The sequence below is a fragment of the Myxine glutinosa genome, chromosome 7 (assembly GCF_964187855.1).
Source record: "Myxine glutinosa chromosome 7, kmMyxGlut1.1, whole genome shotgun sequence".
Taxonomy (NCBI): Eukaryota; Metazoa; Chordata; class Myxini; order Myxiniformes; family Myxinidae; genus Myxine; species Myxine glutinosa.
Genome location: NC_136267.1, coordinates 163134592 through 163151675, shown reverse-complemented (window position 1 = coordinate 163151675; position 17084 = coordinate 163134592). Strand labels below are relative to the sequence as shown.

The window sequence follows — 17084 nt, the reverse complement described above, 5'->3', positions numbered from 1 at the left end:
ACACGACTGTGTCCACCGGTTAAAAGACTGAGGACCCAAAGGATCCAGAAGACCCAATGGACCCCAAAGACCCAAAACACCCTTTAGACTGTTGAAGACACAAAAGATAATGAATACCCAGAAGACTCCAAGGACCCAGAAGATCCCAAGGACTCTGAAGACCGAAAAATACCACAAAGACACAAAATACCCCAATGACCCAAAGATCCAAAAGACTGAAAAGACCCTGAAGATACTTTGAAGATACCTGAAGAAAAGACCCTGAAGTCGAAGAAAAAAAGACCCTGAACTTCCCCCTCCCTCTTACTGAACGGTATAGACCTCAAACATCCGGGGGGCCTTCGCTCAAACCTGATTGATCTCTCCATTCAGGTTGCTTCTGACAAACCAGACGTAATCTGCTTAACAGAAAATTTCCTCCTTCATGATGTCTCTGATTCCTTTATCTCTTCCTAGTTACTCCCTCCTCCGGTATGATAGACCTGAGCCTCGTCCTGGAGGTGTGGTTGCTATCTTTATCAAAAACTCTCTTCCTCACTCTCCTTGCACAGCCCTCTCTCCACCCCACCCCCAGGAGTACCTCTGGCTACAGCTTCATCCGCTCCCACCTTTTGTTCATATGTGTTCTGTACCGTCCACCAAACAGTGATGACTCAATTTACATTTCGCTGTCTGACAACATGGACCAACTTCTATCCACTCATCCAAACTCTCTCTTCCTCATATGTGACGAATACAACTGTCATCATGCCAACAGGCTGGGTGTGGGTTCCTCTCACACCAGCCATGGCACCTCAGCAAAGGACTTCTGCGACTCACTGGGACTGACACAATCTGTCAATTTCCCAACCCGGATCTCAGTCAATAGAGTATCTTTTCTTCTAGACTTGGTTAAGACTAACCTCCCTGCAAATGTCTGCTGCTCTTCTTCTGCTCCAATCGGCTCATCTGATCATGTGCTTGTTAAAGTGGACATCTCTCTGACCATTTTCGGAGTGCCTCCTCAGCGTCGACGAGTCTGGCATTTCACTTAGGCTGACTGGCACGGTCTTCAAGCAGTCATCAATCATCTGGACTGGTCACCCATCTCTACCGCCTCTAACATCAATTCTTCCTGGGAATTCTTCCAAAGTAAATTGCTCTCTCTCTCTCTCATGCACAGATTTATCCCATCTCATCTTCAGTTGTCTTACCCTTCCTCGTGTCCATGGTACACTGAATCTTGTGGTGAGGCAGTTGCCATGAAGCAACTTGCCTTCACCTCATGGAAGGCTAATCCAACTGAAAGTTGTAGTAAGTTCAAGACTCTCCTTCAATCAAGTTGTTTATTAAAGACGATACCAAGCTCTCACACAACCCACGGCCAGCATGGCATGCCGCCAGCAACCACCGAAGCCACGCCCCCAGGCGTCACTACACAGTACGTAGTACCAATCACAACATCTCCCTTTAATTGAAATTATTATGTTTGTATGCATCAAAACACTACTAAACTAAATCAAAATAATAAACACAATCAGACACAACTTGAACCACACATAGATGGGATCTGGGGTAACTGTTATAACTCTTAACCAAAATGTAATTACTGCTCAGTATGATTAGCTAAAACACAGAATCATTCAAATACAGAAAACACAATCATTCCAATGTCCACCATTTCAATCAACGCATTGTCTCTACACCAACATTACATGGGCTGATTTCTGATGGTCGTTATTCACCATCACAATATCTCAATGGTTTTGGAATCACACGGCCTGATCTGGTCGAGTACGGAGAGTTGTCCGGCCTTGTTGTTCGGCCTTGTTGTCTCAGCACTCTTGTCATCCTTGGAGCTGGAGCAGCCATTAGTTTCCATTGCTGAGTCGTCATTGTTGAAATGTACGCGTCGAGCAGTTGGTACACTTTGACGTGTTGGTTGGGTCGGTTCGTCCTTCCAATTGGCGCCACGATCGGGTGGATGAAGTTCACGCAAGTGTGCCCTGGTTCTTCGAAGACGCGTCCCGTTAGGCGTCTGTACTATATACGAGCGGGGTTCGTTACAGCGAGGCACAACTTTCCCTGGGTACCATTGGTGCGTGTCCTTGTTCAGAATCCGAACCTGATGTCCAATAGCCAATTCAGTAATTCCGGCCCAGCTGTTCTGTTGTATTGCTTCGCCATCCGTTCTCCACGTTCCTTCAATCGTTCCTGAATTTCCTGATGCCTTCGCTGTGCAGGAACCAACAGCCGGCTTGGTAGGTTGGTGCGTATGGGCCGGTTGAACAGCATTTCGCTTGGACTTGGGAGGTGGGAATCTACAGGTGTGCACCTCAGGTGTTGTAGTGCAATATCTATGTCACTCCCTGATCGAATACACTTTTTGATCATGTTCTTCACTGTTTGAACTTGTCTCTCAACCAATCCATTACTGCGTGGATACCTCGGCGATGTTGTCGTGTGTTTTACATTCCATTTGGTACACACATCACGGTACGGCTTACCCACATATTGAGGTCCATTGTCCGATATGATCTCCAGAGGTGGGCCGAACATACTGAAACATTCAGATGTGACCTTGGCTACTGCACTGCTCGTCGTGTATTCCATTCTCTTCACAACTGGGTACTTGGTATAATAATCCGTCACCAAGAGGTAGGTCTGCCCGTGTAGCTCACACATATCACTGGCTACCTTTGTCCATGGTACCGCTGGTATCTCGAGCTATCATAGCCTCACGCCTTTGTTCTGGTTGGTTCTCTTGACATGCCTTACATGTTCTGACAACTCTATCAATGTCCAGATATATGCTTGGCCAGTAAACACATTCGCGTGCTAGACGTTTTGTCTTTTCGATCCCCATGTGCGCCTCATGGAGCTGGTCGAGGATATCCTTACGTAGCTGCTCTGGAATTATTACCTGTCGACCTTTGAATAGAACCCCGTTACAAATACAAATTTCATCACGGTATGGCCAGTACAGACGTAGGTCACCAGGCAGCTCTGTAATCCTTGCAGGCCACCCTTGATGAACAACCTGCTGGAATGCTCGAAAGGTTCTATCAGCCTTTCCACACTCTCTGAGTTGGTCCTGTTTCCTTGAGCTGAAATCAATGAGGTCAAAGCAATGATGAACATCCACATCATGAAGCTCAATACCATCTACACGTGTGTCCAACTGCAGTTCCTGATTGTTCTCTGGGTTCGGTAGCCTCGACAGTGTGTCTGATAGCATCATCTCACGGCCGGCCTTATACTCCAAATCAAAATCGTAGCCTTGAATTTTCACAAGGCGCTGGAGCTGTGGAGGGGCGTTTGTAAGCGGTTTGCTGATGATCATGACCAGTGGTTTGTGGTCTGTGTATACCTTGAAGCGTTTCCCAAACACGTAAGTATGGAACTTCTGTATGGCAGCAACAAGGGCCAGGGTTTCTGTTCAATGTTTGAATATGCAGACTGAGTGGGTGTCAGAGTTCATGACGCAAAAGCAACAGGCTTGTCATCCTGCAAAAGGCATGCACCCAGTCCCTTCTGTGACGCATCTACTTCCAAAACTGTCTCCTTGTCATGATGATAGTATGTTAGACAGGCGTCTGCATCAACACTCTGTTTCAGTTGCTCAAATGCAAACTGATGGTCTTCCTGCCACAGGAATGGCACTCCATTCTTCAGTAAATCTCGGAGGGGTGCCACCTTATCCGCAAAGTGGGGAATATGTGGTGACAGATAGTTCATCAGTCCAATGAATCGGCTCAAGTCTTCCTTATCCTGCGGTGACGGCTTCTTCTGGATGTCGCAGATCTTCCCAGGATCAGGTGAGATTCCTTGTTTGCTGTCGATCGAGCCGAAGAAGTTGATACGGTCGGTCTTGATGATGCATTTCAAAGAGTTGAAAACTAGACCCTCTCTTCGTGCCACTTTCATCAGGTTCAGAAGATTGCGATCATGCTCCTCTCCGGTTCGTCCTGATACCGCCACATCTTCGGAGATACCAATCCAGCCTGGTGCTTGCTCGAGTATGCGGTCCATGGCTTGCTGGAACAGATCCTGGCTGACACATAACCCAAAAGGCAATCTCTTGAAGCACCAGCGCCCAAAAGGTGTGCGGAATGTAGTAAAGTCCTGGCTTTCCTCATCCAGATGCACAGCCCAATAGCCAGCCCGGGCATATAATTTTGAGAATATCGTGGCGTCAGCAAATTCTGGGTTCAGCTCGTCTAATGTCGGTATTTTATGTGGACACCTCTTCAGCCAAGAGTTCAGGCGTTTCAGATCGAGACATACTACTGTGTTCAAAAAGTATCCGACCTTTATTTTTCGTGCGTAAAAAAAAAAGAAGCTAGGGAGGCGTTGATTGGTGCACGTATGTAGGCGATCCTAATGCGCACGCGTGAATTTTTTCCCACCTGCAGAAGCTGTCATTCAACGGCAGACCGCCGATGAGTGAGGACATGTAAGTGAGCGCCGTCGGATTTTCGTTTTTGACAAAATGACGGAAAAACTTGAACAACGCTACTGCATCAAATTTTGTGTAAAGCTTGGCGATTCCCAAGTGGAAACGATCCGCAAGATTCAACACCGTTCATTCCATTATGAAGGAGGATTTGGGCTTCAGGAGAATCTCAGCGAAGTTCGTACCAAAGCTGCTAACGATTGAGCAGAAGCAACTCCGTTTGGAGATCGCACAGGACATGCTGGAGACTGTGAACAGCGATCCCAGCTTCCTCAACACAGTGATCACTGGCAATGAGTCCTGGGTTTATGGGTACGACCCAGAAACCAAGTTGCAGTCATCACAATGACACAATGACACATTGACATCACAATGACATCACATCCAACATCCCCGAGGCCAAAAAAAGCAAGGCAGGTCCGCAGCAATGTCAAAGTCATGCTGACCGTCTTCTTCGACTCCAGAGAAGACATCATGCGGAATGCGACGGACCAGCTGCGCGCCATCCCAAAAGAGGCGTTCCAGCGCTGCTTCCGACAGTGGCAGAACCGTTGGGAGAAGTGTGTGGCAGCCCAAGGGGACTACTTTGAACGAGATTATTATAAAAAAAAATTTGTCTGGATGCGAGTATCTTTTATGAACAAAGGTCGGATACTTTTTGAACACACTACGTACTCTTAAGCTCCCATCTTTCTTTACACTATTACAGATGGAAGAGCACCAATCCGTATGATAGTCCACTTTCCTGATGATACCCTGTTTTTCCATTTTCATTAGTTCCTCCTTTAACTTCCCTTTGATGTGAACACTACACTTCCTTGGTGCGTCAATCGATGCCTTTGCATCAGGCTTTAGATGAAGCCTCACTTTTCCTTTAAATTCCCAATGCAGTCAAACTTGTCCGGGAACAGCCTTTTCAAATCATCCACGGAATTCACCTTGTAGGGCTGTTCATTGTGGCGCATTGGTTTCGGAATCCTTGATGCTGGAGGTGCAGCCTTCAGCAATGTCCTCCGTTGTCCAACAATGCTGTTTATGGTGACGATGTTGAGCCGTTCACACGCTGGTAGTCCAAGTACTGCAGGTCCAGGTACTTCAACCACATAGAACCTGTACTTGAACCAATCTGAGTCTTTATATCGACACAAGAGCTTGACGATTCCGTCAAGCTGAAGCTGAAGACCCCAAATTCCCCAAAGACCCCAAATACCCAAAATACACCAAATACCCTTAAATACCCAAAAGACCCTGAAGATCCAAAATACCCCAAAAGACCCATAAATATCCAGAAGACTCAAATGACACAAAATACCCAGAAGACCCTTAAATACCTCAAGGAAAAATATCCCAAAGACCCAAAAGACAAAAAAACCCAAAAGTCCCAGAAGACCCAAATTCCACAAAGACTCAAAATACATCAAAGACCGAAAAGACGACGAAGACCCCAGAGACCCAAAATATCCCAAAGACCCTTGAAGACCCAAAATACCCCAAAGATCCCAAAAAATCGAAAAGACCCTGAAGACCAAAAAGTTCCTGAGAACCCAAAATACCCTGAAGACCCTTAAACGACTCCACAGAACCAAACAATCCAAAACACCAAAAAGACCCCAAAGACCATTAAATACCCCGAGGACCCAGTGGAACCCAAACACCCAAATTACCCCAAAGACCGAGATGACTGAAAAGACCTGAGGACCCCAAAGATGCAGAGGACCTAAAAGACCCCAAAGACACAAATGAGCCAGAAGATCCTGAGGATGCAAAAGAGCTTGAGCACCCAAAAGACCTAAATTAACCAGAGGACCCAAAAGACACTTAGGACTCTGAAGACCCAAAAGAAGAGTAATTATGTCTCTTGCATTGGAATTGTAGATGGTGGCTTGCAAACCGAGCCTCAAGGTCGGTGTATGGAAGCAGTTTTTTAAAAATCACAATAAATACAAGGCACAGGGAGGTAACATTCGCTGACCGTGACGTGCCAAAAGTGCGCAGAGTAAAACGAGTGTTCATTTACGTCTGTAGAATATCTAATAAATAAAGAAGATATAAGCACACCTGACACTAGGCCCAGGCTTCAGACTTTGGGCTTGGCACGCTCACGCGGCTGCACTGTCAAATAAACTGTTCCAACTCGTCATTTTTGACGGATTTTGTACTGGTATATAATATAACACATATGTATCCAGTAATTTTCTTATGAAGAAAAGTGCTTTTTTGGGGAGCCTGACAGCAGATTCCCGTTTGGTGAGACCTGCTCACAGTCGTGCAGTCATGACACGAGTATGCAATCACTGATCAATAAAATAACTCAGCTACCTGCCTGGGCTACCATTGCTGTCGATATACACGTGCCCCTACATCCCCAATGTCCAGGTACCTAACCCAACTTTTAACCTACCCGATCTTGTACAGAAGGCAATAAAAACATTCAATTTCCAAACGAATAAAAACCAACGTTTATTGAAAAGAAAACTTGAACACCATCAATCATACATTCATCCCATCGCCAGCACCCCTCCCACGCCCCGCCTCCTCGCTCGCCACGCCCCGCCTCCTCGCTCGCCACGCCCCGCCTACTCGCTCGCCACGCCCCGCCTCCTCACTCGCCCACTACCATCCACATTTCCTTTCTCCGCACGCACATCTCCCTGAACAAAGGCAACTGTGAACTGTCGTATCAGGCGGGCCCCTTCCCAACACGAGTACGTATTACATAAATGGTGCACTTTCCGTGGGAGGGATTCGTGCGTCTTACTTTCCTTGTACTCTCCCCTTGAATAAATACAACTTGCTAATGACTGATCTTTATCTCGACAATATCTTCTTGCTTGATTAAAAGCGGTAAAATCTGAAAAAAGCACAAATGAAAAGTAACAACAAACACTACATTTATGGGCGGTGTATGAGCACAGCGTAAGAATCGTTTATCAGATCATTTCGTGCGCCACAAAATCATCTTTTTTGAATATGATAACGTACATATTTATAAATTAGAACACTAAATATTTAAATAATTTTAAAAATAAAAAATAAAAAAGCGACGATTTCCACTCTTCTGTTTAACTTTAAAACGTAGTCGCCATAGAAACTGAAATGGCGGGGAAGTGGATCGCAGCTCTGAGAGAAGCGAAAAAATCTGCGATTACACAGGATGGTAAGAACATCGACTTGTCAGAATCCTTATTTCTTAATCCCTTTGGAATAATTTAAAATACAACTTGTAATACACCGATAATTAATAATTATCATTGTCGTGTTGCCCAAAGATGTAAACCGCCGTTCGGTCACACGTGTGCTCACTGCCGCCTCACACTCCGAGATGTACGTGTGTACGTGTACATGTCTACAGAGATGTACATGTACGTACTGTTACCCGCGTCATGAAGGGCGAGGATGACGATAATAAGATTAAGAGGGAAATTGCTTTGTAATGCATATCCTCTGCTGCTCCTAGTCCTAGTACGAGTACCCGCCCGCAAAGCCGCAATGAGCCGGCGAAGCCAAAGCCTCTTGCCACTATTTTACCCATCACTATGGCATGAGTAGGTTAGGTATTTTGGAGTAGGTAGGTGTAGTAGGTACCGTACCTAGTTCAAAATGACACCATTTGCATTCTGGATGAGATTAAAATTGATAAAATTTCTTTCTTGATTAATTCGGTGAATTCCATCTCACCTTCGGATATTTCCGGCCGTGAAAAAGTATCCCCTACGGCCGCGAGATTTCTAAAAAATAATTCTTCGTCAATTTTAGAATATTTGACGCCGTTTTCACCCTCCGAAACGCGTAATAAGCTTTTTGGAAATAATTTTTCAAATGCTCGAATCTCATTGGTTCCGGTGTTTGGTGACGATTTTCGTTGAAGATAACGAGGTTGGTCTTAACGTATTTTAATTACAAATTAGAGGTGCATTAGATTGTGAATCCAACAAAGACGGGTGAAACAAACTCCTATTGAACTTTTTCGCAATAGTTTTATGCAAACTTCCGCTTCCGGTTGATGGCGGCCTCCATTGCGTGATTTGGTTTTAGAAATATTTTTTCAAATGCTCGAATCTCATTGGTTCCAGTGTTTGGTGACGCTTTTCGTTGAAGATAACCAGGCCCGTGCGGGCCGAGGTTGGTCTTAAAGTATTTTAATTATACATTAGAGGTGCATAAGATTGTGAATCAAACAACGACGGGTGAAAGAAACTCCTATTGAACGTTTTTCAACTTGTTATGCATACTTCCGCATCCGCAAGATTGCGGCCTCCATTGAGCAATTTGGTGCGTCAAAGCTTCGGAATTCTCAAGCCAAGGGATCCAGCATAATCTGGTTTTCAACATAATACGTACGCGTTCATTGACAACACCGGCTTCGCCGGCTACTAGTACCGACTGCAAAGCCGCAATGAGCCGGCGAAGCCAAAGCCTCTTGCCACTATTTTACCCATCACGATGGCATCAGTAGGTTAGGTAGTTGATAGTAGGTCGGTGTAGGTACCGTACCTGGTAAGACTTGGTAAAAGAGAAGAGCAGACAGTCCTCCCCAATACCTACATACAATAAATGTCACAAGAAGCTTAAGGAAGTAACTATATGATGTGCTAGCTTAGGGCCTATTTTAAGAAATTTTAACTGGGCTTAACATACGTTTTCACAGTATGTGTGTTGTCTTCTAACTTCAGTCGCTGTCAGGACTGGTTCTCTCTGGGCACTGCGGCTTCCTCCACCAGAAGAAGTTAGCTCGCAGTAAGATCAGTGCCGACAGATCGGACGATAGCGCCGTTTCAACGGCAATGTGTGACTGTCGTTAATCAAACCGAGCTTTCTTTCTTTATGGAAACCGCTTATACTGTATTTCTGGCCATGAAAAACTATCCCCGACGGCCGCGAGATTTCTAAAAAATAATTCTTCGTCAATGTTAGAATATTTGACGCCGTTTTCACCCTCCGAAACGCGTAATAAGCTTTTTAAAAATATTTTTCAAATGCTCGAATCTCATTGGTTCCGGTGTTTGGTGACGATTTTCGTTGAAGATAACGAGGTTGGTCTTCACGTATTTTAATTACAAATTAGAGGTGCATTAGATTGTGAATCAAAGAAAGACGGGTGAAACAAACTCCTATTGAACTTTTTCGCAATAGTTTTATGCAAACTTCCGCATCCGGTCGATGGCGGCCTCCATTGCGTGATTTGGTTTTAGAAATATTTTTTCAAATGCTCGAATCTCATTGGTTCCGGTGTTTGGTGACGCTTTTTGTTGAAGATAACCAGGCCCGTGCGGGCCGAGGTTGGTCTTAAAGTATTTTAATAATAAATTGGAGGTGCATAAGAATGTGAATCAAACAAAGACGGGTGAAAGAAACTCCTATTGAACGTTTTTCAATTTGTTATGCAAACTTCCGCATCCGGAAGATGGCGGCCTCCATTGAGCTTCGGAATTCTCAAGCCAAGGCATAATCTGGTTTTCGACATAATACGTACGCGTTTATTGACAACACTGGCTTCGCCGGCTATAATGAGTGTTCTTGTTACAAACTAAAACAAAAGGCCATAACTCTGTAAAAACTGACGAAACTCCCTCAAAGAACATTTGTTCTATAACTCATCATAATAAAGGCTTTTCCCAAGTTTTAGTTAAAAAATAGGGACAATACCCCTGGTGCTCACCTGGTAGAATAACCAGTATACTGAACCGACTAAAGGTATTATAAACAAATTTCAATGGTTTCTAGGAGACATTGCAGCATGTAGAATCATACATAATCATAAGACTTTAAACAAACAAAAAATACCTATTTTGGGGGGCAACCCCCCCCCCCCCCCCCAACCACCTATACCTCCTAAGACGCCAATTTTTCTAATGCTTTGAACAAACATTGGTACATCATGTGTGATTATGGTTGTGGTGAAGTTTCATCGAAATTGCGTGGTTTCTGAGAAGAAAGCAAATATCTACTTTGGGGGGGGGGGGGGGGGGGGTCAAACTCGACCCACTTTGACCCCCGTAGACCCACTCAGACTTCGATTTTCTTAGTGCCGTGAACAATCTTCGGTACATCACAGGTGATGAAGGTCGTGGTCAAGTTTCATCAGAATTGCGTGTGTACTTTCTGATAAGAAAGCAAATACCTATTTTGGGGAACCCCCACCCCTCACTCCCCCTCGCCCCCCCATATCCCGGATGATGACAAAAATTGGTGGATGATTGGTTCGGTGACGAGAACAAGCTGATTAGATTTTGGTTCAGGTTCGAAGCCAGATCCGGCCTATCAGTGGGATACAAAACAACAACTGTTCACCTGGTGGTTTGTGCTCTACCGAGTGCCGTTTTATTTCAGCATTTTCTCAGGAAGCTTCAGAAAACATGTTACAATGTAGAAATTCTGTGTGAACTTAAATTTTTTTTTTTTTTGCTGACCAACTAAGTCACCACACACGGTACTTGTCGGGCGCCACTTGCCGATACCATCGCGGTTGTTCTGTGACGACTCCACTCTTTCATCTCCTTTTCCAGGACGACGCAAGATACACTTTACATTTGCAGACGGCAAGGAAATGGTTGAAGAATACCACTTGACATCAGAAGATCTCTTACGTAAGTTCATTGTGTGATATTCAACGCAAATTATCACTCCAGAATTGATATATCGAGATGTCATCACCACCGCCACCAAAGGTGGATGGAGGTTATGTTTTCACCCCTGTCTGTCTGTGAACAAGATATCTCAAAAAGTTGTGGGAGGATTCGGACGAAACTTGGTGGAGATGTGTGTGACAAGGATGAATCAATTCGATTTTGGTGAAGATCTGAATATGGATTCAGATACGAGAATTATTTAATTCATAAGTGATTCTTCACCATTGAGGGATCGGGCGAAAAGCGATATATACACAAAGAATTAAGTTAAGCACCCCCCCCGTTTTTTTACAACCTCGCACATTACAAGTTTGTTGTCGTCAAAACAGTGTAATATACCCATGATATTGCTATATTTTCTGGAGAAGTGATATTATGGTCACATAAAAACATAACAATCATGCCGTTTTCAATATTTTATTCTGAATAATTTAAGGTGAAATTTTTTGGGAATTTTAGGCATATTTTCACCTCAATTTAAGTATGGAGCTATAGGTCCATCACGGACAGTGTGGATGACGTTTATGTTTTCTAACGTACAGTCATTGTTCTGAGAAGACCTCTAGCGATCTTTGCGTCAATAACGTGTGTAGGACCCACGTGATCGGATCACTGACTCAACCAATCACTTTTTTTCACTTTGATCACTCAATTTCATCAATGGATAATTGCTAATGTCATACCAATCATTATTTGATCTCACATACCTTAGAATATATGCCAATGTATACATATACACAAAGAATATATATTAGGGGGTGCTTACCTTAATTCGTTGTGTAGGGGTGCTTAACTTAATTCTTTGTGTATATAACATCATATATAAAAAAGTTATGGACGAGTTATGACTACACTTGGTGGACGAGTTGTTTATGTGACGAGAACAAGCTGATTAGATTTTGGTTCAGCTCCGAATCCAGATCCGGCCTATCAGTTGGATAGAAAAGGTGAACTGTTCAGCCTGGCGGAGGTATGCGATCTACCGAGTGCCCTTCTCGTTCGGTATTCTACTATTTTACTCTCGGTTGCTCTGACTTGCAGTGAATGAGACCGTAAAGTTTTTTCTACGACATGAACAGGAATAGGTGGCTGTGTATTTAGCTCTTCTTTCTTGGGTTTGTTGATCTGGAGAAAGCATTCGATAGGGTTCCACGTGAAGTAGTGACATGGGCATTGAGGAAGTTAGGAGTGGAGGAATGGTTGATCAGAGTAGTGATGGCAATGTACAAAAGAGCGCGCACAGCTGTAAGGACGAAGGACGGGAACAGTGGTGAGTTTGAGGTGAAGGTGGGAGTGCATCAGGAGTCGGTACTAAGTCCACTACTATTTGTAGCTGTGATGGAGGTGCTGGCTCAGAACGTAAAGGAGGGTTTACCGTGGGAGTTGTTGCATGCAGATGATCTGGTGTTGATTGCGGAAAGTATGGATGGACTGAAGGAAAAGATGAACAAGTGGAAAGAATGTATGGAGATAAAAGGTCTGAAGGTGAATATCGGAAAGACGAAGGTGATGGCAAGTGGTAAAGCATGTGGTGAGGTGGAAAGAACTGGGAAGTGGCCGTGTGCTGTGTGCAGGAAGGGTGTCGGAGTGAACTCCATTCAATGTGCAATGTGCGCTGAGTGGGTTCATCAAAAATGCAGTGGTCTGAGAGGGTCATTAACCAGTGTGGCAGCTACATTCAAATGTAAGGTGTTGACAGAGGGAGCTGCAGATGGAGGAAATGTTGAGTTGGATCTTGGAGACGGCGTGAAGCTGGAAGGTGTGAAAACATTTTGCTGCTTCGGAGACATGCTGAATGGAGAAGGTGGGTCAGACTCGGCAACGATTGCTTGAGTGAGATGTGCATGGAAGAAGTTTCGGGAACTGTGGCGTGCTGATGAGGAGGGGAGTGTCGTTGAAGCTGAAGGGAAAGGTGTATGCTGCATGTGTGAGAAGTGTTATGATTTATGGGAGCGAGACATGGGTAATGAATGTAGAGCAGCAACGAAGGCTGGAAAGGGTGGAAATGCGAATGGTTCGGTGGATGTGCGGAGTATCGTTGAAAGAGAGGAAGACAAATGATGAATTGCGAAAGATGATGGGAATAGAGCCTGTGATTGATGCTGTGAAGAGGAACAGGTTGAGATGGTTTGGTCACGTGTTGAGGAAGGATGAAAGTGACTGGTTGAGAAGAGTGATGGAAATGAATGTAGAAGGAAGTAGAGGATGGGGAAGACCGAGAAAGACTTGGCTAAAGATGGTGGAAGAAGAAATGCGGACAAGGGGGTTAACATGGAGAGATGCAGAAAATAGGGCAAAATGGAGAACATTGTCATGGGGACCGCAAGGCTAACCCCCGCTCTAGCAGGGAAAATGGCCTTAAAATGCATGTTGTTGTGTTGTATTTAGCTCTCGGCTTATATTTATAATGGGATAAATGTTTATTTGTCTCGAGCTAAGGATCCACGAGTGACAGATGGTTCAGGTGATTGATCGTACTTTTTCACAATGTTATAGTTCCTCCTACTCAACGAGAAAATGTAAACATTTTACTGAATTGCCATCTTACCGGTGAATCTATCTTGTAGTTACCATTTCCTGGATAATTTGGTTAAAATAAAATTTAAAAAAAGATTTAGATTAAAAAAAGGTTTACCCCATTGAAAGTTATAAAAGCAAGTCTGGTTTTCCAGTCCAATTTGGATTTCATTTTTAAGTATCTCCTACTTCGTGCCGTTTGTGGTAGTCTTGCTAATGGAGTGTCACGGGAGCAGTGCGCAAGTGGCGTGAGCGGACTACGCTTGGTGCACCAGGGCATTGGGAGGTGGAGATGGGGAATGCAGCACTTACTGAGGAAGACCACCCTGATGGACATCTCAAGGAAAACATCAACATGGTGTGTGCCACTTCTAATTGCCCACTTAAACCTCCCTTCTGCTCATAAGCTGAGCATCTCTTTAAAGATGTGGGTTCCCCCGCTCCGTCTGTCTGTCTTTTTGAGATATCATGCTCACAGACATGTGTGGTTGGAAGTGATGAATTTAACTTTTTTATCAGAATATTGTTACGTTTGTGGGGGTAGGTCTTTTTTTGATGAAATAAAACATAAGGGAAAATCACAGGGGCAATTACACACTGGGGATTATCCATAAGCCCTACCTAATTAGCATAGCTCCACCCCTCGTATGGAGAGACAAATACGATCTTATGCTATACAGATTTCCTACTTATTACATGGGGATTCTTGTTCGTCGCGTCACACATCCGTGCTAAACTATGCATTCCTATCTTCACTATGGGATGTCATATCTTCACTATGGGATGTCAATCCCACCCCGAACATCCCATAGTGAAGATAGGAATGCATAGTTTAGCACGGATGTGTGACGCGACGAACAAGAATCCCCATGTAATAAGTAGGAAATCTGTATAGCATAAGATCGTATTTGTCTCTCCATACGAGGGGTGGAGCTATGATAATTAGGTAGGGCTTATGGATAATCCCCAGTGTGTAATTGCCCCTGTGATTTTCCCTTGTGTTTTATTTCATCAAAAAGGGCCGCCATTACAACAACAATTACAACAACGTCCATAAAAAGCTCCATTCACCCACAACACCGTCATGCCGACAAAGACCTGAACATTTGCTGGTCGGTATGTAAATCCCGCCCCGAACATCGTCTATGGACGTCAAGAAGGCCGTGAGGCTCTGTCCTGAAGGGGATGATTGGTTGGGGAGATGGACTGATGTGATGGGGCTAATGGAGGATTGGTCGCGTGTGACGTCAGTGATGAAAGGGGAGGGTGCACCCTTCTCCCCCTCGCTCTCTTTTGGTCCTGGCTGTGTGGCAAACGGTCACATTGTTGGCTCTGTCTGGTATTGACAGCGAATCAAGCGGTCGCATTCCTGGCTCGTGTGTGATCGTGGAGAGGAGGAGGAAGAAGTGGACTCGCAATCTCTCTTGTGTCTGCGTTGGGATCGAACAGGGGGATGTTTGGCTGCCTGCTGCATGGCTCGGTGCGCTGGCACAATTGACCGGCGCCATTGTTCGGGCGTTTCGACGCGCGGTCCTCTCAGCAACCGATCCCAATGAATTAATCGTCGAGACCAGAGCTGAGTGCCAAATCAAAGGGGGGATTTTCTTTTTATTTTATTTCCCCCTATGTCGTGTGAAGCCTGGTGTTGGCCTAGCGGTTAGGGTGCCAGCTTGGGATCCTAGGATCCTGGGTTGATCGCTGAATTAACACCAGGGGGGTTGACTCAGCCTGTCAGCCTGTCATCCTTCAGAGGTCGGCAAATTGAGTACCAGTTCACTGGTAATTCCCTGTGTGTTGTAAGAGACGACTAACAGGATTGGCGGCAGGAAGGGCATCCGGCCGTAAAACATTGATTCAAAAAGGGAACCACGGTGCCCAAAAAGGCCAACCACTGCTCTGCGGGGAAAAATGGCCTCTAAAGGTGGTTCTTTCTTTTTTTTCTCCCCTGTGTCATGTAATTGTGTCTGATGGAGTGTCCCTCACCTTAGCCCTATAGTTTTTACCTCACATTCATTTTTATTGCCCCACGTTATTTTAATAAATTCATTATTTGGTGCATTTTACTCTTGTGTCGTGTCCGTTTACTTGTTTGTGGGTTCGAGTAATAAACCCCCTGGCAGCCGTCCGATCAGATAAGGCTTCAGGCCTTTTTCCACGCACGTGAAAAAATAATCCTGCCAAGTTTTCAAATACGCCTCAGAGTTGAAGCAACGTTCGTCTGTCCAAGGCTGGTTTTCATCGGCTACGGACTTGACAATATTTATTAAAGGTCAGCACTAGGTAGTTATGGAAAATAATATTTTTGCACGTATAAAATGAGCGCCGACGTAACAAGATGGTATGAAGCAGGATCGCTCGATTTATTTTTTCTTTCTTTTTTGGATAGAGAATCATGGCTCGTGGAAGAGCTAAACACTGAACAGATAAGGATGTAACAGAACAAAAGGAACAGTGGAGAGAGCGGAGAAAAAACCAACACTAGAGGTGAAAGACAAAATAGAGGGAGATGAGGACAAACAATGTGTGTGGGGAGGAATGGGGGGCAGGAGAGGATGCATGGGGTGGACAAGATGGGTAGAGAAGCAAACTCTCAAGAAGGAGAAACTGGAAATTTGGAATGAGATTGAAGAAGATGAAGAAGCCCTCCGGCTTGGGGTGTGATGAGGGATAAGGGTTTTGGAAAAGATCATGGTTTTGGATTGGGGATGATCTGAGATGGTGGTCAACAGATGTCTTGAAGACCTGGAGGGAGGGATGCATGAGATTGAAGAGAATGTGGAAGTTGGTTCCACAGGCAGGGGAAAAGAGGAACAAATGAGTGGAAGTGAGCAGTGATCCTGCATTTTGGTAGTTTCACCAGAAGGGGGTTGATGGTGGACCAGGTGCACCATTGCAGAAACCTGGGGGGGGGGGGGGGGGTGGACAAAACACCAAGAGGGCAGAGGGTACAAGACCAGAAAGGAGGTGCTAGAAGACAGAGGGACCACTGACCTGTCTGTAATGGGAAAGTGATAGGCCCATAGACTGAGCTTCATAGTGGGAGATTACAATGATCTTGAAGACCTTGATTTCAATGGCATCAAGCCGAGTAAGGTGTGAGAGAGGGGAGAGCAGTACTCCATCAAGCTGCAGATGAAAGCCTTGTACGTGGATAGGAATTCAGGTGTGCCAAGGAAAGAATTTGTACAATGGAGGATGGCCAGTCGGCAACTGGCTTTGGATGTCAAAGGTGTTACACATTAAACCAAAACAGCAATGAATACAACCGCAACGATTGCAAAAAAGAAAAAAAAATACAAGGTGAAATGTCAACAGTTGTACACCGACATCTGGAAGAACAATAAAAGAGCAGGGAGATGCAGCAGAGAGTTGGACAGATTGGGCCTAGACAAAGAAGGCTCTTTGGAATGGCTAAGAAGATGTCAGCTCAACTGGGATGGAGAACTAATCATTATGAATGCCCAAGACCTGGGACTACACGAATGGCTTTAAGAAGATGGCAG

At 44.8% G+C, this 17084-nt stretch overlaps 1 protein-coding gene across 3 annotated transcripts in view; it reads left to right on the top strand.

Annotated features, from left to right (window-relative positions):
- The first annotated feature begins 7525 nt into the window (after positions 1–7525).
- The window catches only part of DPCD (deleted in primary ciliary dyskinesia homolog (mouse)), a 30008-nt gene continuing 20449 nt past the window's right edge, over positions 7526–17084 (top strand). The window contains exons 1-4 of one of the 3 annotated variants that reach the window (XM_078782488.1): positions 7527–7592; positions 10942–11022; positions 12764–12868; positions 13818–13939. In XM_078782488.1, coding sequence (XP_078638614.1) covers positions 7532–7592; positions 10942–11022; positions 12764–12868; positions 13818–13939 — 369 coding nt within the window. In that variant the 5' untranslated portion in view covers positions 7527–7531. Of the gene's footprint in view, positions 7593–10941; positions 11023–12638; positions 12869–13817; positions 13940–17084 lie in introns of those variants that run through there. The other 2 variants (XM_078782491.1, XM_078782489.1) reach the window with 2 other exon arrangements.